This window comes from Oncorhynchus tshawytscha, linkage group LG18 (genome assembly GCF_018296145.1).
Source record: "Oncorhynchus tshawytscha isolate Ot180627B linkage group LG18, Otsh_v2.0, whole genome shotgun sequence".
In the NCBI taxonomy this organism is placed as follows: Eukaryota; Metazoa; Chordata; class Actinopteri; order Salmoniformes; family Salmonidae; genus Oncorhynchus; species Oncorhynchus tshawytscha.
Genome location: NC_056446.1, coordinates 38,129,628 through 38,152,372, shown reverse-complemented (window position 1 = coordinate 38,152,372; position 22,745 = coordinate 38,129,628). Strand labels below are relative to the sequence as shown.

The following is a 22,745-nucleotide window of genomic DNA, read 5'->3' as shown; positions in this document are numbered from 1 at the left end:
TTTCTCTGCTTCTGGTTTATTACCTTGTGTAAGACAGCTTGTGAGAAACATTACCTAACACTGGACAGTAATTTTACATGAATACAGAGTCAATGGTTACGTTGTCTGTGGTGACCTAGTAGTACATACTGACATAACACAGCACTTCAGGGTTTTTATATGGCACATCTCATTGCTTTGTATACAGCTGCAATAAGGTCACACACGCACACACACACACACGCGCACACACACAAACAAACACACACACACACACACACACACACGCACACACACACACACACACGCACGCACACACACACACACACACACACACACACACACACACACACACACACACACACACACACACACACACACACACACACACACACACACACACACACACGCACGCGCACACACGCACGCACACACAAAAACACACACACACACACACACAGACCACATCACACAAGGACTTCATTTGACGACACCGACCGAACGCAGGCAGTGTGAAGGAAAGGGGGACATACACCTAGAAGGTAAGAACCCAAATATTGGTGTTGATTGTGAAAAATGATATATTAGTTGACTCACACTCTCACTTCAGCTCGTAGTTTCACTCCATTTTCAGAGGAGAAAGCAGTCAGGGTTTAGTGTCATGTCTGATGCTGTTGGATGTTTCTGGATAATCCACTGGAAGAACTGCAAAGAGACTCATACAACATGACAGGTGCCCTAGGCTGTATCCCAAATAGCAACCTATTCTTTATATAGTGCACTGATTTTTCTTAGGGTAGTGCACTTTTTAGGAATAGGAGGCCATTTGGATCCTACATCTATTCTCAACTTTTGCACTCTCAGTAAAAATGAGGGTTTGACATTTTTTTGACCATGTTTATTTATTTTATTTTTCACCTTTATTTAACAAGGCAAGTCAGTTAAAGAACTAATCCTTATTTACAACGATGGTCTACTTTTAATGAAGGAATTACAATATGGTAGTTTCCATGCGTTCAAAAGAAGACAGCTCCTCCCGACTGCTCCCTTGTAAAGATCTTCTTCCTTTACCGGTCTAATAATGTCTGACACTTTCAACACAAGATGTATGTTTTTTTTTTTTTACAGTTTTCCATAGTATTCAAATACCAATTCTACATCAACATTCTCGTGGACTTATAGTAATAGTGGTAGGAGAGTTGTGGTATGTAGTTATTGTGTGTTTAAATAGTATGTGAACACAGTCTACAGGCAGCATACTAAAAACAACATCCATCACAGCAGTGGAAGGGAGGATGTGGCTGAGATATAGAGAGTAGAGAGGTATGAGGTGAACAGCTTGGCATCAAAGCCAAAGGGGTGTAATGCTTTGAGGTGGGAAAGCAAAGTCAAAAGGCGGTACTGTCTCTGAATGTCACAGAGATTTAACCTGAAGACATGAAACTGCCTGCATAACTCATGCAGAAGCAACAAACAGCATTCAAAAACAGATCATTAACTAGGAGATAGTGAGATACAGAATGTGAGTATTACCTGCTGTAAATCTTTAATTTTATATTTACAAGACAGGCTAGACTAGTATGCTGCAAGCAATGGTTTAGTCAATAGTATTTTGAGGACAAAGGACTGGAATTTGAAGGATTTTTGCCAAATAGAATCAAACCCCCTTCTCTCTCTGTCAAAGGCTCCAACCAGAGAAGAAGATACAAATGGAAGATACCATTGACACAGCCATGGGGGTGTTCTCTTATCAGTACCTGGCGTCCAATGACAGTTTACTTTTCAACATCACACCAACCCACTTCCCCCCCCTGCCACCCATAATAGACCAGACCATCAGCTTCACCATCATAGTAGCCCTCTTCATCACCATGGTTTCACTGGGCTGTACCATGGAGGTGTCCAAGATCAAGGTGATTCTCATGATGGTGTTCATATCTAGTTTCTGGTTGTTTCAGACTTTTTGTGGTTAATTTCATTTTCTTTCTTTTAGGTTTTTTTTGTGATTAAAGCAGTTTTAAGGTTTATGAAATGTATACAAATGAAATATTATATTCATAACATTTAATATTGTTATTAATCTATTTCTATAGACCCACATTCTGAAACCTAAAGGAGTAGCCATCGCAGTGGTGGCACAGTTCGGGGTAATGCCCCTCACTGCCTTTTCATTGGCTAAGGTTCGTTTTTCCCATTGGCTAAGGTTTGTTTTTCTCATTGGCTAAGGTTAGCATTTCTCATTGGCTACGGTTAGCATTTCTCATTGGCTCAGGCTAGTATTTCTCATTGGCTCAGGCTAGTATTTCTCATTGGCTCAGGCTAGTATTTCTCATTGGCTCAGGTTAGTATTTCTCATTGGCTCAGGTTAGTATTTCTCATTGGCTCAGGTTAGTATTTCTCATTGGCTCAGGTTAGTATTTCTCATTGGCTCAGGTCAGTATTTCTCATTGGCTCAGGCTAGTATTTCTCATTGGCTCAGGCTAGTATTTCTCATTGGCTCAGGCTAGTATTTCTCATTGGCTCAGGTTATTAGTTTCCATAGCTGTCTTGGCGTTTTACAGTCTGGCTCCCAGGCCTTCAGGAATGACAGGACAGGACTATGCCAAGCTGTTCAGTGTAGCCTCAGGTGTGCGTCCTGTCCTGTGTCTTCAGGTGTTACAGCTGGGGCCGATGGAGGCTGTAGCGGTGCTGATCTGTGGATGCTGTCCAGGGGGAAACATCTCCAATATACTGGCCCTGGCACTGAAGGGAGACATGAACCTCAGGTAGACAACATTCTTAACTATTCACATGAACCTCTATACACTTTGATCGGTTCTCCTCCAAATGTTTCCGTTATCACAGTGTGGCATTAACGTTCAGGTGAAAATCATCTTGTTTCTGACTGGGTCTCCACCCTAAAGACTGGTCTCATTAGTCACTGACTGTTCCCCAAATTTGACATATTCCTGGTAACTACATCTCATTTTACACACACTACCATTCAAAAGTTTGGGGTGACTTAGAAATGTCCTTGTTTTTGAAAGAAAAGCAACATTTTTTGTCCATTAAAATAACATCAAATTGATCGGAAATACAGTGTATACATTGTTTATGTTGTAAATGACTATTGTAGCTGGAAACGGCAGATTTTTAATGGAATATCTACATAGGCGTACAGAGGACCATTATCAGCAACCATCACTCCTGTGTTCCAATGGCACATTGTGTTAGCTAATCCAAGTTTATCATTTTAAAAGGATAATTGATCATTAGAAAACCCTTGGTAATCACCCTGTTTTCAGACCTACATTCATGCCTTGGTAATTAGCCTGTTCTCAGACCTACATTCATGCCTTGGTAATTAGTCTGTTCTCAGACCTACATTCATGCCTTGGTAATTAGTCTGTTCTCAGACCTACATTCATGCCTTGGTAATTAGTCTGTTCTCAGACCTACATTCATGCCTTGGTAATTAGTCTGTTCTCAGACCTACATTCATGCCTTGGTAATTAGCCTGTTCTCAGACCTACATTCATGCCTTGGTAATTAGTCTGTTCTCAGACCTACATTCATGCCTTGGTAATTAGTCTGTTCTCAGATCTACATTCATGCCTTGGTAATTAGTCTGTTCTCAGATCTACATTCATGCCTTGGTAATTACTGGCTTACATTGACCTAGATCAAGGTCCCCTAATTGGTGGCCTATGGGCCGAATTTTTCTCATGGGTGGTTTTATGCATCCCCAGTAATTATAATGTATATACAGTACCAGTCAAAGGTTTAGACACACCTCATTCAAGGGTTTTTCTTTATTGTAGAATAATAGTGAAGACATTTGAACTATAAAATAACACATATGAAATCATGTAGTAACCAAGAAAAGTGTTAAACAAATCAAAATATATTTATATTTGAGATTCTTCGAAATAGCCACCCTTTGCCTTGATGACAGCTTCGCACACTCTTGGCATTCTCTCAACCAGCTTCATGAGGAATGCTTTTCTAAGAGTCTTGAAGGAGTTCCCACATATGCTGAGCACTTATTGGCTGATTTTCCTTCACTCTACGGTCCAACTCATCCCAAACCATCTCAAATGGATTGAGTTTGGGTGATTGTGGAGGCCAGGTCATCTGATGTAGCACTCCATCACTCTCCTTTTTGGTCAAATAGCCCTTACACAGCCTGGAGGTGTGTTGGGTCATTGTCCTGTTGTAAAACAAATGATAAGTGCAAACCAGATGGGATGGCGTATCGCTGCAGAATGCTGTGGTAGCCATGCTGACAGTGTCACAAGCAAAGCACCCCCACACCATCACACCTCCTCCTCCATGCTTCACGGTGGGAACCACACATGCAGAGATCATCCGTTCACCTACTCTGCGTCTCACAAAGACACAGCGGTTGGAATCAAAAATCTCAAATTTGGACTCATCAGACCAAAGGACAGATTTCTACCGGTCTAATGTCCATTGTGTGTGTTTCTTGGCCCAAGTCCCTTCTTATTGGTGTGTTACTATACATTCCGGTCACCTGACCATCCGCTTAAGAAAAAAATAGCCCGTGGCTGAATCTAGTTGATGATCCCTGACCCAGATTATAAAACTATTATATGAATGAATTCCACCATCAGACACCCCATCCATCCCATGAACGAATTCCACCATCAGACACCCAATCCATCCCATGAATGAATTCCACCATCAGACACCCCATCCATCCCATGAATGAATTCCATCCCATGTTTTAGTTTGAACCGGCAGATCCCCAACTCCTCTATTGGACACTACCCGTCCAAGACCTTAACATAATTATCATAGATATTAATCAACGTCATCAGATACCGCGTCACACCTTTCACCCTTGTTTTAACCACCTGGTCGGTCATTAACCCCTTCGGTTTCACAGCATACCTGGAAACCTCTACTAGGACACGATACCTAGAGATGCAGAGGAGATTTTACTCCTCTAACTACCCCTGTAGGTATCATCTGAATGAACACTGTCTCTGACTGTCTCAAGGACTTGCCTACTTGTTACGAATCCCTTTTGGCCCGACAGTCTAGGGGGGATGGTAATGAGACCCGTAACATAACTCATGCAAATTATTATTGTGACAAAGTAAAAGTGTGAACGAAATAACCACGACAACAGAAATCTACCGTCAAACTCCAGGTTTATTTATAAACACACGGTAATGGGGGGGAACAGAAAAAGGGGCTGAGCTGGACCCAAGGAATGAAACAATAAATATACAAAAACACCCCTAAGCTAGACTAGCCTACTTTAACAACAGCTAACTAACCAAAAATACAGTGGGTGGTCCGCCCAGTTCTAACTAGTGTTTTTAACAAAGTCTACCTACGGGTAGTGTATGCCCATGGGCGACTTGTCTTGGTTTCCCCCTTTTCCCACCAGCAACAAACAAACACCATAACCAAAACAATACTCACAGGGGATGACAAAGTGCTATGGAGGTGCTCAAACAAAAGAGAGGGACACAAAAAGAGAGGGACACAAAGAGAGAGTGAAACACAGAGATCTACAGACATGGCATTTACAGAGAGATTGAGCTCTAGAGCAAACAAATGAAACCAAAGGAAAATTAACTGTGATAGGGTAGGAAACAGGAGGAGGTGTGTCTTCTGATTGATGATTGACTGATTGGGGAGTGATGATTTTCACCTGTGAGGGGAGAAGGAGAGAAAAGCACACAGGATACACACACACAGACACAGGATACCTGTATCCGTAACACTACTGTTAATTATTAATAATGCCAACTGCCAAATATTTGACTCACACTAGTCTCTTGTTTATGTGTGCAGAGATGACATATACACGAGTGCTGTCTGTCAGGATACAGGACAAATAGATTCAGATTTCAGATATTTTTCTTACTGTTTTTTAAAATTAAAGTATAACATTATCCACAGAAAAAGACAAACTAGATAACAGAACAACCGGAATGACACTATAGTTGGTTGTTTAGCAACAAAACAGATGCTTGCAGAAGTATAGGACAAAACAGATGGGGTTTGGCTTAGATTGCTGACTTTAGTTAGTCTCCAAATGTTTATTGAAAACATAACTACATTTGCACAATGAGTCTCAGAAAAAACATGGTTACAGTTGTTTGGTTAGCTAACTAGCGAATGTATTACCATATTAGGATTAGATATGTCATTATTCAAAACAACTCAAAACAAGACATGGTATCAAGATACAAGGAGCTGAAACGTCATTGTTGCTAGGTCTATGGTCATCCAGAATCACAACACATGGACTTCTGACCCTTTGAAACTTGCACTTAGTTTTCCCGACATTGTCAACTAACCCTTCTATTGAGGTGACTGCCCCCTTGGCATTGACCCAATAGAGAAATGTCTGAGTTGTGATTTCAAGGTCACAGCCATGTGTTGTTCCACGTTCTGTCAATGTGTAATATCGAGCGTGGCTCTGGTACCATAACATCACGTTCGCCAGGTTAGGAAGAATGGAAATACACACATACGTAACTAACCCTGCTGTTTGTACACGACTATCTCTCCCTCTCCCCCTTCCCTCCTCTCTCTCCTTCCCTTCCTCTATCTCCCTCTTTCTATCCCCCCCTCCCCCTCTATCTCTCCCTCTCTCTTCCCCCTCCCCCTCTCTCTTTCTATCCCTCTCTCTCTTTCTCTCTCTCTCCCCCTTTCCCTCCTCCTCTCTCTCCTTCCCTTTCTCTATCCCCCTTTTCTATCTCTCTCTCCCCCCTCTATCTCTCTCTCTCTCTCCCTTTCCCTCCTCCTCTCTCTCCTTCCCTTTCTCTCTCCCCCTCTTTCTATCTCTCCCCCTCCCCCTCTCTCTTTCTATCCCTCTCTCTCCCCCTTTCCCTCCTCCTCTCTTCTTCCCTTTCTCTATCTCCCCCTCTCTCTCTCCATCCATCCCTCCTTCTCTCCCGCCCTCTCATTATTTCTACCCTCCCCTCACTCTCTCTCTCCATCCATCCCCCCCACTCTGTCTCTCCCTCCTTCTCTCTCTTTCTCCCTCTTTTCCTCCTCAGTATTGTGATGACTACCTGCTCTACAGTTCTAGCCCTGGGTATGATGCCACTGCTCCTCTACCTATACTGCCAGGGATTCTCCAACCTGGAGAGTGCTGTCCCCTACGCTGGCATCACTCTGGCCCTGGTCATGACTCTGTTCCCTTGTGGCATCGGCATCCTCATCAACTTCTACAGGCCGCAGTACTCCAAGACCATTACCAAGGTATGACCGATAATGGTCTGCGTTTTGGGTAGTCTCGTGTTGCCATACCTCCAAAATCATGTCGTTGTCATGCCTTCCTTGGAGGAGTTTTAGGGAAACTCCCTTCCTGTTTTAGGGAAGCCTGGAGGGCTTCGAGGCTAGCTTTTGAGTAATATCTTCAACTGGGTAGTTAGGTTTACAGTTAGATTTACAATCTTGTTGAAAAACACATCTGGTAAAGGGCCTCATTTTAAAAGTTCAAAACATTAAAAACATACAGGTTGTTTTAGACAGCCCAGCATAAATTGATAATAATATACAGTTCGTGGCTGAATGTCCTCCTGCTCTTCAGATCGGTCTGTCCCTCCTGTTGATATCCATGGTAGTGATCGGCCTATTGGCCAGCGTGACCAGAGGAAGAATGAATGTGATGCTGACCGTCCTGTCCCCTCAACTAATGGCCACTGCTGCCCTCATGCCCCTCATTGGCTACTCTTTAGGATACATCCTTTCATACCTGTTCAGAGTCAACAGATCGTAAGTCATGGTGATGAGGATGATGTTGAAGGTAAAATATGATATTGATGAAGATTAGGATGAGGATTACCATGATGGTGAAGATCAAGATTATAATTATGTTGATAGATTGCATGTGAAGTTTTTCTATAGTAAACAACAACAACATATCTTTCTATTCCTCTGGTAAAAGTACATTTCAACTCAGTAGATTTCTAATGCTAAATGCTTGGAGGAAAGAAACTCATATACCTCAGCTAGAATTCAATGTCAAGCAATAAAATCCTTATTTGGACATCCTTCCTTCTTTCCTCAGGGGGCAGAGGACCATCGCCATGGAGACGGGATGTCAGAACATCCAGCTGTGTTCCGCCATTTTGAAGGTGGCGTTCCCTCCCGATGTGATCGGTCCGCTCTACCTCTTCCCGATAGTCTACATAGTGTTCCAAGTGGGAGAGGCCTTACTGCTCATCGTCCTCTTCTGGGTTCACCAGAGGTTCTTTAAAACAAAAAAGAAAGGTGGGCTTGACTGACTCTTGTCTTTGAATGAGATACAGTTACAAAAAGCATCTAGTCTGAGACCTGGACATCAGGTCCCTTGTGATGACAAAATTGATGTAATCATAAAGTGTCTCAGAGGAGGAGTACTGATCTAAGATCAGGTATCCCCGGTCTTATTCTTTATTTTGTTAGAAGGCCAAACTGATCCTAGATCAGGACTCTCAGATGTTTTATGATTGAAAAAAAAAAGTGTTTATTTATTTCACCTTTATTTAACCAGGTAGGCAAGTTGAGAACAAGTTCTCATTTACAATTGCGACCTGGCCAAGATAAAGCAAAGCAGTTCGACACCAACAACAACACAGAGTTACACATGGAGTAAAACAAACATATAGTCAATAATACAGTATAAACAAGTCTATATACGATGTGAGCAAATGAGGTGAGATAAGGGAGGTAAAGGCAAAAAAAGGCCATGGTGGCAAAGTAAATACAATATAGCAAGTAAAACACTGGAATGGTAGTTTTGCAATGGAAGAATGTGCAAAGTAGAGATATAAATAATGGGGTGCAAAAGAGCAAAAATAAATAAATAAATAAAATAAATACAGTAGGGAAAGAGGTAGTTGTTTGGGCTAAATTATAGGTGGGCTATGTACAGGAATACAGGGCCCAGTCTCCTAGGTGACAAACTACATTAGTTATGTCAGTTCAATCTTAGCTGTCTAAGTTGCTGTCATTTAGTCAGGCGATAGCCTCTCTACTACCCAGTGGTGGGAAAAGTACCCAATTGTCATACTTGAGTAAAATTATAGATACCTTAATTGAAAGTTACTCAAGTAAAAGTAACCCAGTAAAATACTACTTGAGTAAAAGTCTAAAAGTATTTGGTTTTAAATATACTTTAAGTATCAAAAGTAAATGGAAATGCTCAAATATACTTAAATATTCAAAAGTTAAATCATTTCACATTCCTTCTTTTAAGCATAGCAGATGGCACTATTGTCTTGTTTTTAAAATGCATGGATAGTCAGGGGCGCACTCCCACACTCATACATCATTTACAAAATATGCATTTGTGTTTAGTGATCCACCAGATCAAAGGCAGTAGGGATGTTCTCTGTTTAGTGAGTCCACCAGACCAAAGGCAGTAGGGATTACCAGGGATGTTCTCTGTTTAGTGATCCACCAGATCAAAGGCAGTAGGGATGACCAGGGATGTTCTCTGTTTGGTGAGTCCTCCAGATCAGAGGCAGTAGGGATGACCAGGGATGTTCTCTGTTTAGTGAGTCCACCAGATCAGAGGCAGTAGGGATGACCAGGGATGTTCTCTGTTTAGTGAGTCCACCAGACCAAAGGCAGTAGGGATTACCAGGGATGTTCTCTGTTTAGTGAGTCCACCAGATCAAAGGCAGTAGGGATTACCAGGGATGTTCTCTGTTTAGTGATCCACCAGATCAAAGGCAGTAGGGATTACCAGGGATGTTCTCTGTTTAGTGAGTCCATCAGATCAGAGGCAGTAGGGATGACCAGGGATGTTCTCTGTTTAGTGAGTCCATCAGATCAGAAGCAGTAGGGATGACCAGGGATGTTCTCTGTTTAGTGAGTCCTCCAGATCAGAGGCTAGTAGGTATGACCAGGGATGTTCTCTGTTTGGTGAGTCCTCCAGATCAGAGGCAGTAGGGATGACCAGGGATGTTCTCAGGCAGTAGGGATGACCAGGGATGTTCTCAGGCAGTAGGGATGACCAGGGATGTTCTCAGGAAGTAGAGATGACCAGGGATGTTCTCAGGCAGTAGAGATGACCAGGGATGTTCTCAGGCAGCAGGGATGACCAGGGATGTTCTCAGGCAGTAGAGATGACCAGGGATGTTCTCAGGCAGCAGGGATGACCAGGGATGTTCTCAGGCAGTAGAGATGACCAGGGATGTTCTCAGGCAGTAGAGATGACCAGGGATGTTCTCAGGAAGTAGAGATGACCAGGGATGTTCTCAGGAAGTAGAGATGACCAGGGATGTTCTCAGGCAGCAGGGATGACCAGGGATGTTCTCAGGCAGTAGAGATGACCAGGGATGTTCTCAGGCAGTAGAGATGACCAAGGATCACCAGATCAGAGGCAGTAGGGATGACCAGGGATGTTCTCAGGCAGTAGGGATGACCAGGGATGTTCTCAGGCAGTAGAGATGACCAGGGATGTTCTCAGGCAGTAGAGATGACCAGGGATGTTCTCAGGCAGTAGAGATGACCAGGGATGTTCTCAGGCAGTAGAGATGACATGGGATGTTCTCAGGCAGTAGGGATGACCAGGGATGTTCTCAGGAAGTAGAGATGACCAGGGATGTTCTCAGGCAGTAGAGATGACCAGGGATGTTCTCAGGAAGTAGAGATGACCAGGGATGTTCTCAGGCAGCAGGGATGACCAGGGATGTTCTCAGGCAGTAGAGATGACCAGGGATGTTCTCAGGCAGTAGAGATGACCAAGGATCACCAGATCAGAGGCAGTAGGGATGACCAGGGATGTTCTCAGGCAGTAGGGATGACCAGGGATGTTCTCAGAGTAGAGATGACCAGGGATGTTCTCAGGCAGTAGAGATGACCAGGGATGTTCTCAGGCAGTAGAGATGACCAGGGATGTTCTCAGGCAGTAGAGATGACCAGGGATGTTCTCAGGCAGTAGAGATGACCAGGGATGTTCTCAGGCAGTAGAGATGACCAGGGATGTTCTCAGGCAGTAGAGATGACCAGGGATGTTCTCAGGCAGTAGAGATGACCAGGGATGTTCTCAGGCAGTAGAGATGACCAGGGATGTTCTCAGGCAGTAGAGATGACCAAGGATCACCAGATCAGAGGCAGTAGGGATGACCAGGGATGTTCTCAGGCAGTAGGGACCACGTGTTTGTTCTCTTTTTAAAAATATTTATTTTACCCCTTTTTTTCTCCCCAATTTCGTGGTATCCAATTGGTAGTTACAGTCTTGTCTCATCGCTGCAACTCCCGTACGGACTCGGGAGAGGCGAAGGTCAAGAGCCATGCGTCCTCGGAAACACAACCCAACCAAGCCGCACTGCTTCTTGACACAATGCACATCCAACCCGGGAGCCAGCCGCACCAACGTGTCGGAGGAAACACCGTACACCTTGCGACCTGGTCAGCGTGCACTGCGCCCGGCCCGACACAGGAGTCACTAGTGCACGATGAGACAAGGATATCCCTGCCGGCCAAACCCTCCCTAATCCAGACGACCCTGGGCCAATTGTGCGCCGCCCCACGGGCCTCCTGGTTGCAGCCGGCTGCAACAGAGCCTTGGCTCGAACCCAGAATCTCTGGTGGCACAGCTAGCACTGCGATGCAGTGCCTTAGACCGCTGCGCCACCCGGGAGGCCTGACCACATGTTTTGATAAATGTGTGAATTGGACCATTTCCTGTCCTGCTAATCATTCAAATGTAAAGAGTAATTTTCTCTCTCTCCCCCCCACAGAGAAGCGGGTGTACGAGGCAGTGAAGTTAGAGGAAGCCGGCCAGCCCAGCGATGTGGCCATTTGATCAGATAGAATTCAGAGCAAACGCTGACACTACACATCCAAGTATAAGTGACCGAATGATGATAGACAAGCATTGTAATTTTGAATTCCGTAAAGTGAGTGTGGAAGAGGTGAACAAATGATTGTTGTCTACCAACAATGACAAGCCATCGGGGCTCTGACAACTTGGATTGAAAATGACTGAGGATAATGGCGGACGATATTGCCACTCCTATTTGCCACATCTTCAATTTAAGCCTACTAGAAAGTGTGTTCCCTCAGGCCTGGAGGGAAGCAAAAGTCATTCCGCACTGGTTCAAAGTGGAGCAGAGACTTCATCACTACTTGTTTTTGTAAGAAGTGTTGACAAGCTGAATGCACTGAGATCCAAGGTACTATTCATATAATTCATTAAAATGCCTTTATTTGAATGGCATGTTCAGTGGAAACAAAGATTAAAAACTTGACACAATTTGGCTGCATGGCCTTTGTCAGGGAGTACAAAGATATGCATTATCCTCTTTTGAACAGCTTTTTCCAATCAACCCTGATTTGAAGCCGGAGTGATTACAGGAATTCATTGGACAACACCTAGTATGTAACACTATACACATTAAAAGGTGAAAGACTGTAGATATGGTATCAGAGTCAAAAATCAAGGCTAGAAGTTGTCTGTCTAAACTACTGGCACACAGCTCTGACACCCATAAGACATGCCATAAGACATCCCATAAGACATGTACCCCACAAGACATGCCACCAGAGGTCTCTTCACAGTCCCCAAGTCCAGAACAGACTATGGGAGGTGGACAGTACTACATAGAGCCATGACCACATGGAACTCTATTCCACATCAGGTAACTGATGCAAGTAGTAAAATTAGATTTAAAAACAGGTAAAAATATACCTGATAGAACAGTGGGGACTGTGAAGAGACACAAAAAGGTACAGACACATGCATATGCACACAAACATTGTAATATTGTTGTATGGTGGTATTATACACCACATATGTACAATGCAGAATGTAACTATGATGTACTGTGTTATGTAAGTGCCTTAATGTTTTTGTAGCCCAGGCAGAGTGGCTGCTGCATCGGCTGAACTAACAGGGATCCCTAACGGTCACAGAATGTTCCGGAATTCATGCTCCGAATGATCAGTATCTCTCTCCGAAGGATCAGTATCTCTCTCCGAACGATCAGTATCTCTCTCCGAACGATCAGTATCTCTCTCCGGATGATCGGTACCTCTCTCCGAATGATCGGTATCTCTCTCCGAATGATCGGTATCGCTCTCCGAATGATCAGTATCTCTCCCCGAATGATCGGTATCTCTCCCCGAATGATCGGTATCTCTCCCCGAATGATCGGTATCTCTCCCCGGGTGATCGGTATCTCTCCCCCGGATGATCGGTATCTCTCCCCCGGATGATCGGTATCTCTCTCCGAATGGTCGGTATCTCTCTCCGGATGATCGGTATTTCTCCGGTTGATCGGTATTTCTCTCCGGATGATCAGTATTTCTCTCCGAATGGCCGGTATTTCTCTCCGATTGATCAGTATCTCTCCAATTGATCGGTATTTCTCCAAATGATCAGTATCTCTCTCCGGGTGATCTGTATCTCTCCGATTGATCAACATTTCTCCCCGAATGATCGGTATTTCTCTCCGATTGATCAGTATTTCTCTCCGAGCATCCAGAAACAATCACATCAGTCTGATGATTTACCGTGAACCACTACGATATGTACAGTCGACTTGAAAACACCCCCAGCAACTGCATTTACAATCGGAGTCTCCATTGATGCTGAGGCACGGCTGCTGTCGGTGGAGGAACAGGTGGAGCGATTGCGCCAATTGACTACTGTATGACACATTTCAGGGAAAGGAATTGGTAATTAAAAGTACGTACCGTCTGTACTACACGTGCATTTATGATCAAGGCAAGCTAGTGCAGTATGTCTGTGTGTACAAGCTATATACATTGTAATACTGAACGTTTCAAACAATAAAATATAATCTAAATCCATGACTAAGAACATTTTATAAACAGTGGCACAACTCTTTGTAGAAGTTTACCTTTATTCTTCAAGTTCTGACATACAAAATGGCTTGGATGTTTTATTTAAAACTGTTTTCATTTGTCGTTTGCTGTGTCTTGTTCTTTTTCAATTAAGTACAAATTACAACCCTCATATTGAACACGGAGAGAGAAAAACAAAAACAAACCAAAGACTTCATTTAGCATTAAAAATAGTTACTTTCCAAACTATTCTCTAGGTTGTGTCGATGCTTCATTACAATACCTATGTGAAAGGAAACGTGTATAATGCTCTATAGAAACAAAGAGTACAGACACAGACAACCACTCCGTTTAAAACGGTCAATACAAAACGGGTTAAATGGCGGTGTGCATCGAACCCTAACCAACCGTTTAAACGGTCAATACAAAACGGGTTAAATAATAACGCAGCCACAATGTTTTCACCAGACGTCTTAAACGAGGACCTTTATTGCCCCCCCAAATAACAGATCACAATCTGATACCCCCCCCAAAATAACAGATCACGATCTGATACCCCCCCAAAAAAAAAAAGATCACAATCTGATACCCCCTCCCCCAAAAACACAGATCACAATCCGATACCCCTCCCCCAAAAACACAGATCACAATCCGATACCCCCTCCCCAAAAAACAGATCGCAATCTGATACCCCCTCCCCCAAAAACAGATCGCAATCTGATACCCCCTCCCCCAAAAACAGATCACAATCTGATACCCCCTCCCCCAAAAACAGATCACAATCTGATAAACCCCCCAAAAAAACAGATCACAATCTGATAAACCCCCCAAAAAAACAGATCACAATCTGATAAACCCCCCAAAAAACAGATCACAATCTGATAAAACCCCCCAAAAACAGATCACAATCTGATAAACCCCCCAAAAAAAAAAAAGATCACAATCTGATACCCCCCAAAAAAACAGATCACAATCTGATACCCCCCCCAAAAAACAGATCACAATCTGATACCCCCCCCCCCAAAAAACAGATCACAATCTGATACCCCCCCCCAAAAAAAAAGATCACAATCTGATACCCCCCAAAAAAACAGATCACAATCTGATACCCCCCCAAAAAACAGATCACAATCTGATACCCCCAAAAAAACAGATCACAATCTGATACCCCCCCCAAAAAAACAGATCACAATCTGATACCCCCCCCAAAAAAGAACCCTACACTGAGATCAGAATGGCTCGACCCAAAACCTTAGCCAATCACATTCATAGCCATCATGGAACGGGACTTGAATTCTCAACAGCTCATGATATCAGAGCTGACAAACAAAAGCCGGTAGAGTGGGGAGTCACCACACGAGCGTTGAATGATAAAAAAAAAATTATGTAATACCTTACCAAGAATTACATCCATTATTACAAATAAAAATACTAACCAAAACCCACAGAAGGTTTTAGACTTGATGCTCAAATTGAAAACAAAGCCCTCATTGTGTTCACAGCAAGAGCCAAGCTTTTACTGAGAACACCCACCATACAAAAGTAGGTCAAAGATCAGCTATGTCAGAAGAGAAGAGTGGAGGGAGGAAACATGGAGGGGAAAATACAGGGACACCAGGCAAGAACCGCTGGGTAAAACAGTTCCTGCCCTGTCCTGTTTTGTCTGAATGGGAGTATTTATGTACGCGGTGTGTGTTTATTTTAAAATGTGTATACTCCTGCGCTAGGTGTTCTCAGTGGCGGCTGTCCGTAGACGGAGAGCGAGAGCCACGAGACCTGGAAGGAGACCTGGAAGGCGCACGCTGTGCAGGGGGAGGGGAGTTGGGGGAGGCAGACTTGCTGGGCTTAGAGGGCCGTTTAGAGGAGGAGGAGGAAGAGGTCTCTTTGGCCCTCGGGGGTGGGGAGCCAGGGGCAGCAGCACGGGGCGCTGGGGAGCCGCTGTGGGAACGAGAACGAGAGCGTTTGTAGTCCCTCTTGGGGGAGCGGGCTTTGGGGGAGTGGGACCTGGAACGACGAGGGGTCCTGGAGCGGGACGGGGACCGGTTACGAGAACGGGAGCGAGAACGAGAAGAGCTCTCTGAACGGGAACGACTCCTGGAACCCCTGGAGGAAGAGGAAGAGGGGTAAAGGTGAAACCAACCGTATCATCACTTTACTGACACTGCCGTCCTCAGTTCCTGAGAGGAAACACTAGTAGAAACATCTAGAAGGGCTTATTCTCCAGACCACTCACCTCTTCTTAGCTGCCTCGATCAGCTTGATTTTCCTTCCATTGATCTCCTTGCCAGACAGCTTCTCAAGGGCGTTTTTCAGATCGCTGTAAGAAGCGAACTCAACCACCCTGAAGACCGACAAGACGAAACAACAGATCAGTGGAATACAACTGACAAGGTTGAATGGAAAACGTTTTAGGAGTATGTGGATGTTGGCGAGTTTACAGGCAGAGGAAGAAGAGGTAGTTTACAGGCAGAGGAAGAAGAGGTAGTTTACAGGCAGAGGAAGAAGAGGTAGTTTACAGGCAGAGGAAGAAGAGGTAGTTTACAGGCAGAGGAAGAAGAGGTAGTTTACAGGCAGAGGAAGAAGAGGTAGTTTACAGGCAGAGGAAGAAGAGGTAGTTTACTGGCAGAGGAAGAAGAGGTAGTTTACAGGCAGAGGAAGAAGAGGTTTTACAGGCAGAGGAAGAAGAGGTAGTTTACAGGCAGAGGAAGAAGAGGTAGTTTACAGGCAGAGGAAGAAGAGGTAGTTTACAGGCAGAGGAAGAAGAGGTAGTTTACAGGCAGAGGAAGAAGAGGTAGTTTACAGGCAGAGGAAGAGGTAGTTTACAGGCAGAGGAAGAAGAGGTAGTTTACAGGCAGAGGAAGAAGAGGTGTTTACAGGCAGAGGCAGAGAAGAGAGGTAGTTTACAGGCAGAGGAAGAAGAGGTAGTTTACAGGCAGAGGAAGAAGAGGTAGTTTACAGGCAGAGGAAGAAGAGGTAGTTTACAGGCAGAGGAAGAAGAGGAACAGGCAGAGGAAGAAGAGGTAGTTTACAGGCAGAGGAAGAAGAGGTAGTTTACAGGCAGAGGAAGAAGAGGTAGTTTACAGGCAGAGGAAGAAGAGGTAGTTTACAGGCAGAGGAAGAAGAGGTAGTTTACAGGCAGAGGAAGAAGAGGTAGTTTACAGGCAGAGGAAGAAGAGGTAGTTTACAGGCAGAGGAAGAAGAGGTAGTTTACAGGCAGAGGAAGAAGAGGTAGTTTACTGGCAGAGGAAGAAGAGGTAGTTTACAGGCAGAGGAAGAAGAGGTAGTTTACAGGCAGAGGAAGAAGAGGTAGTTTACAGGCAGAGGAAGAAGAGGTAGTTTACAGGCAGAGGAAGAAGAGGTAGTTTACAGGCAGAGGAAGAAGAGGTAGTTTACAGGCAGAGGAAGAAGAGGTAGTTTACAGGCAGAGGAAGAAGAGGTAGTTTACAGGCAGAGGAAGAAGAGGTAGTTTACAGGCAGAGGAAGAAGAGGTAGTTTACAGGCAGAGGAAGAAGAGGTAGTTTACAGAGGAAGAAGAGGTAGTTTACAGGCAGAGGAAGAAGAGGTAGTTTACAGGCAGAGGAAGAAGAGGTAGTTTACTGGCAGAGGAAGAAGAGGTAGTTTACAGGCAGAGGAAGAAGAGGTAGTTTACAGGCAGAGGAAGAAGAGGTAGTTTACAGGCAGAGGAAGAAGAGGTAGTTTACAGGCAGAGGAAGAAGAGGTAGTTTACTGGCAGAGGAAGAAGAGGTAGTTTACTGGCAGAGGAAGAAGAGGTAGTTTACAGGCAGAGGAAGAAGAGGTAGTTTACAGGCAGAGGAAGAAGAGGTAGTTTACAGGCAGAGGAAGAAGAGTATTTTGTTATTCTTACCCTTCGTTGAGCTTGGGGCGGTGTGCGTCTGCAAACGTGACTTCCCCAGCCTGTCTCATGAAATCCTTCAGGTCCTACACAACGACAGGCCAAGTTAGGACCGGACCAGGACAACACTGTCAACATAATGTATCATATTCACCAATGAGAGAAAAAAGGTTAGATAACATAGGAGGAACTACAGAGACTAACAGAGATGACGAGAGGGGTCCAAGAACCTCAGAGATCACAGCAGAATTACTAGTTTACCTTACTACTAGCTGCCTGGTCCAGCAACAAAGTCATTGTGTTAAAAGTAGTTGTTCCATTTACCAGTTAGGTGTCTGTGTGCATGTTGATGTACGGGACAAGCCAAATGGACAGAAACGGTTTGGAAAATGTCACACACTTCCTTAAGAAACTCCTTTGCTGCGAGGAGAAAAGAGCTTTTGGCAAAAGGAAATGAGAATTAAAATCTTCCCGGAAGTACAAAAAAAACAAACACTCTCTAAATTGGGTCTATAAAATGGAGGAAGATTAAAAAAAAAAGACAAAAAGATGTCAGGTTGATATAAAAAAAGATAATATTTTGAATTAAAAGTATATTCTTGGACCCCACTCACTTTAAACAACTGCATAGAACAGTTCAAATACAACATGAACAGTAGAGAAGCTGTGTTGAGCAGCATGTTGAGGTTGTCTCTTGCTAGCTAGGAGCCGAGGGCACAGGGCTCCCTGCCCCCTAACGCCTGGGACGGGTACCATGTCTAGGGCTCGGCACCCCCCCCACCCCTCTCAGGCTCAGTACAGAGGAAGAGAGGAAACCAATACCTGAGACCCCCTTGGAGCGGGCCGCAGCAGACTCTCCTAGTCCACCATACCATCATAACCACCTTGATCGCACCTCGTCATCCAACCTTGACCTCTCGTGACCTCGCTCAGCAGATTTTATCCACCTCTGGGCACCGCTCACGATGTGCGGACGGAATCACAGCACACGGGGAGGGGAGGGGGTGAGGGGAGGGGGTGAGGGGAGGGGGTTGTATGGATCGATTGAAGCCTCTCAAATTTACGAACCACCATCGATCAGGCCAACACGCCAGCCACCATCAACACCATCATCGACTCTCTTTCCTCTCTTTCTGCCTCTCTGTTTGCGATTTCTCCCTCTCTGTCAGCACAGTGCTCCCGCCGTTGAGGGGGGGGGGCAGCGAGTGCGAGCGAAGTGGTCGCCGGCCACGCCAGTGCTTCTAGAGCAGAGTGGGTAGTGGGACCCAGGGGGGGTGGGACCTCACCCCCAACCAAGCGAGGGAGGGAGCACTCATACGACCAGCAGGAGGATACCAACTAGGAGTAGGCCGACAGGCACTCTGGCTGGCACGACATGGCTCAACCCAGAGAGAGGGACCCTGATTGGGTTAACTCCACCATAAGAAGCGCTCTCGTCCATACGACACAACAGTCAGGCTGGCAAATAAAGGGGTGAAGAATTGGTTAAAATAAAATAAATAAACAAGACAAATTAGTTTTGTTTTTCCTCTCTTTTGTATCTAATCAAACTGTATTCTTTAGATGCAGTAAATATCTATGGCTGGTTATTTTCACTGGAAGCTCTCAGGAGAGAGCTAGATGGGCTCTCAGTACATAGCCTCTTATAGTTCAAATCACTTGTAAAGGAGAAATGAGACCAACAACACATTTGGCTAGTGCTGCTGATTTTCATATGCATGTGCTCTCAGCCCATTAAAATATTATTACATTCTCTCCAATAAACGTAGGAAAAAAACATGACTGAACTTCTTTACCTGGAGTGAACCAGGCAAGTTGCCTTGAGATCATTACTAGTGAAGATAAGGTATAAAGCTGAGCATTGTCACTCTCTCCCTCTGATTACTCAGCACCTGGTGTTGTTACTAACAGGCAGGTACAGTAGATGAGCAGACACGCCCAGGTAAGGAACTCACCTGCCAGCTGACGCGAGATGACAGGTTCTCCACGATGAGACGGTTCTCCGTACGCATCGGTGGGGGGTTCCTACTGTGGTGGGAGAGAGAGAAAAGTATGAAAACCTTGCAGATAATCTAGAACCGTGGTTCCATAACAGTGGGCTAAAACCCATTGGTGAGTCATCCACAGCTAGTTCCTTCCTTCTAGCTGAAGCTTGGAGTTCATCCTGACTAGTAGCCTATTACATTTTGTTGTAGTGGGAGAGAGAGAACACAAGCACCTCAAGTGCTGATCTAGGATCAGTTTCCCATTGTCCATTCATTATAGTTTAACATCCTTAACAGACACTAGATCGACACACCTATACAGATTTTCTATATTCAGACCCATGATTCTGACTAGAAATATCAAATAGTACCATTTGGGATTAGAGTCAATGACAAAGAACAGTGTTGCCCCTCCCACTGAGCTGATACTGACCTCCTAGATTACATTGATTTATATCCATTGCACATTTCGGGGCGACAGGGTAGCCTAGTGGTTAGAGCATTGGACCGAAAGGTTACAAGTTCGAATCCCGAGCTGACAAGGTACAAATCTGTCGTTCTGCCCCTGAACAGGCAGTTAAACTGTTCCTAGGCCGTCATTGAAAATTTGAATTTGTTCTTAACTGATTTGCCTAGTTAAATAAAGGTAAAATAAAATAAACATTTCCAAAAGGTGCCTTGTGTAGACAGAATGTTGAATAAACTGTCCTTTGAACTTACTCTGCCGGTGGTCCACTTGGTTGGTTGGTCCTTATGGAAATTTGAGACAAAATATCCACAGGAAGTATTATTAAAAACAGACTTTCATTTTAATTCTGGTACCGGCGTCGATATTTCTATCACCTGATATATGCATGCCCCGTATGTATGCATTTACATTGTGTATGCGCTCCTCATGGGATGAACAAACAAACTATGAAAGCCAAACACAGAAAGCAGAGTTTTGAAGTTGGTTTAATAAATGTGTTTTTTCTTCTTCTCCTTGGGGATATTTTGTCTAAAATCTCCTCTTGTGAAAAGGTCTTCTGAAATCTATTTGTTTAGCGACCAGTGTGGGTAGTCCACACTGAGACTTGTAAGAGAGGCTAGCTGATAATATTTAAGTCCATGTACCTCCGACTATCCTGGGAGCCACGGCCATAGCGATCTGGGAAGCGGCCTCCTCCTCCTCCTCCTCCCCCTCTGTCACCACCACGTCCTCGCCCACCACGCAGGCGCACACGAGCATGCTCAATGGTCACTCTGAGAGAAAAAAGAAGAGGCCTTAAGACACAGAACAGGTTATGGAATGCTGTTATAATAACCCAGGACTATTTATTGATATGTGAGCCAACGTGGTGATGTGTAAATGTCCATCATGAACAGAGATGCTGCTTTTACCTCTCATTGCAGAGCTCCTTGCCGTCCAACTCATAAACTGCATCCTCAGCATCCCTAGGATCATCAAACTCCTGGAGAACAGATTATAACATTCAGAAAATCTATTCTAGACCTCCTGTCTACAAGGTTTTCTAAACCATGTAACTATCTTATGGTATCAATTATCTAGTAAGTAGAGGTCGTAATTGAGGGTTCAGATATGTGCCTCATGGTGTGTGTATACTGACCCCCAAAAACTAAAACCTGTATGTGAGTCCACACTGCACTTAGCCAAGACCTAACTGCCTCCTTAACCTAGGGCTAAGAACAACGCAGTGTGACATTACATGGTGTGTGTGTGTGTGTGTGTGTACTTTACCACAAAACCAAAGCCCCTCTTGAGGTCGATGTCTCGGATGCGGCCGTATCCTTTGAAGAATCTCTCCACGTCCTTCTCTCTGGCGGACGGGTTCAACCGGCCGACAAATATGCGGCAGCCACTCATTCTGCCTGTAAAAGATGTCTATCCGAAAACAGAGTAAATCAAATTGATTATTTTAAAATAATTCCCTAAAATGACACATTTTGAAACTAAAAAAAAGAAACCCCACCCACTATGTGGAAGGAATGTTGTAAGAAACTCAAACGACACCATCAATATTTTCTGCGTGGTTAAATGCTACACCCACAACATTAGCAATGTTTAGCCAACTAGAATTATATATAGTACACAAATTGGGAGTATTAACTTTAAAAAAAAAAGTATACACTATTTTAGATGCCTAAAACGTGATAAACCGCGTATACTCATCCCGGAGAGGTTTTAAAACCGAGCGTTTATTGTGACCTTAACGTGAGCTGCGACACAGACATTGTGCATTTTTTAGAGGGGGGGGGGACCTTGTGATTGCATTTTGCAAACGCAAGATAAACAAACCTACCTAGCTTGTTAAAAACATTGTTTCCCCACTGGCAATACTAGTGCAATAATGCTGTTAAAATGAGTTTTCGTCCATTTAAAAATTGTACAAATGTTAATATACCTTTTGTGTTGTTTTTTTTTTTTTGTTCCTTCCTTCGGAGGGATTGTCTTGCTGCTTTTACTGCGAGACGGACACAAAATGGAGCCCGTTTTCTCTCGGCTTTTCAATGACACGCTGCAGTACCATCTCTCTGCCGCTAGATGTCACCCAGTCACACGGTTCACCATCTACATCAAACAATGGTTTGGTGTTTGTTCGTCACAGGACAGGGTGCAAAAAAAAAAACATGGCATGGCTCTTTACTGACTGTTCGTAAGATGCGCAACTAGGTGGGTGCAGTATCATGATAATGTGACTGACGGACAGACACACATTCGCCCTGTACACTCAGGTGTGGTTGTCCTGCAGTGTCCTTGAGGTAACAGTAGGTAGGCCTTTTAAGTATCTGTTCTCTACAGGCGTTTCACCCATATGTTTACTACACATGGGTATATCAATCTTTTAGTCTGCTTACTTTTTTTTACTACATTACTATTATTATGTCAGTCTTTGGGCCGTTGAATAAAAAAACATTTAAAACACAGTTTTGACCTATTTTAGGCATCAATTCAGCTGTTCATAAACCGTGTATTCTTCTCTGCTTCCTGACTAAGTTGGGCGGCAGGGTAGCCTAGTGGTTAAGAGTGTTGGGCCAGTAACTGAAAAGGTTGCTGGCTCGAATCCCTGGGCTGACAAGGTACAAATCTGTCGTTCTGCCCTTGAACAAGGCAGTTAACCCACTTGTTCGTAGGTCATCATTGAAAATAAGAATTTGTT

At 44.2% G+C, this 22,745-nt stretch overlaps 2 protein-coding genes across 5 annotated transcripts; one reads left to right on the top strand and one right to left on the bottom strand.

Annotated features, from left to right (window-relative positions):
* The first annotated feature begins 441 nt into the window (after nucleotides 1-441).
* LOC112235213 (sodium/bile acid cotransporter-like) lies at nucleotides 442-12,541 on the top strand. The gene is made up of 8 exons (XM_042301011.1): nucleotides 442-521; nucleotides 1,664-1,892; nucleotides 2,073-2,159; nucleotides 2,632-2,744; nucleotides 7,002-7,206; nucleotides 7,538-7,722; nucleotides 8,018-8,220; nucleotides 11,682-12,541. Exons 2-8 carry the CDS (start codon nucleotides 1,689-1,691, stop codon nucleotides 11,744-11,746), a joined length of 1,062 nt encoding a protein of 353 aa, XP_042156945.1. The 5' UTR covers nucleotides 442-521; nucleotides 1,664-1,688; the 3' UTR covers nucleotides 11,747-12,541.
* A 2,674-nt stretch (nucleotides 12,542-15,215) lies between these two features.
* On the bottom strand, nucleotides 15,216-22,121 carry LOC112235212 (serine/arginine-rich splicing factor 5). 4 transcript variants are annotated; one of them, XM_042301007.1, is made up of 9 exons: nucleotides 21,990-22,121; nucleotides 21,326-21,469; nucleotides 20,968-21,038; nucleotides 20,701-20,829; nucleotides 20,308-20,337; nucleotides 19,558-19,630; nucleotides 17,615-17,688; nucleotides 15,983-16,090; nucleotides 15,216-15,852 (listed from the first exon to the last, which is right to left on the bottom strand). In XM_042301007.1, exons 2-9 carry the CDS (start codon nucleotides 21,449-21,451, stop codon nucleotides 15,483-15,485), a joined length of 981 nt encoding a protein of 326 aa, XP_042156941.1. In that variant the 5' UTR covers nucleotides 21,452-21,469; nucleotides 21,990-22,121; the 3' UTR covers nucleotides 15,216-15,482. The 4 variants fall into 4 exon arrangements, with proteins under 4 accessions (XP_042156941.1, XP_042156943.1, XP_042156942.1 ...); XM_042301009.1 differs by lacking the exon at nucleotides 21,990-22,121 and adding an exon at nucleotides 21,558-21,822; XM_042301008.1 differs by lacking the exon at nucleotides 21,990-22,121 and adding an exon at nucleotides 21,562-21,822.
* Between the last annotated feature and the right edge of the window lie 624 nt (nucleotides 22,122-22,745).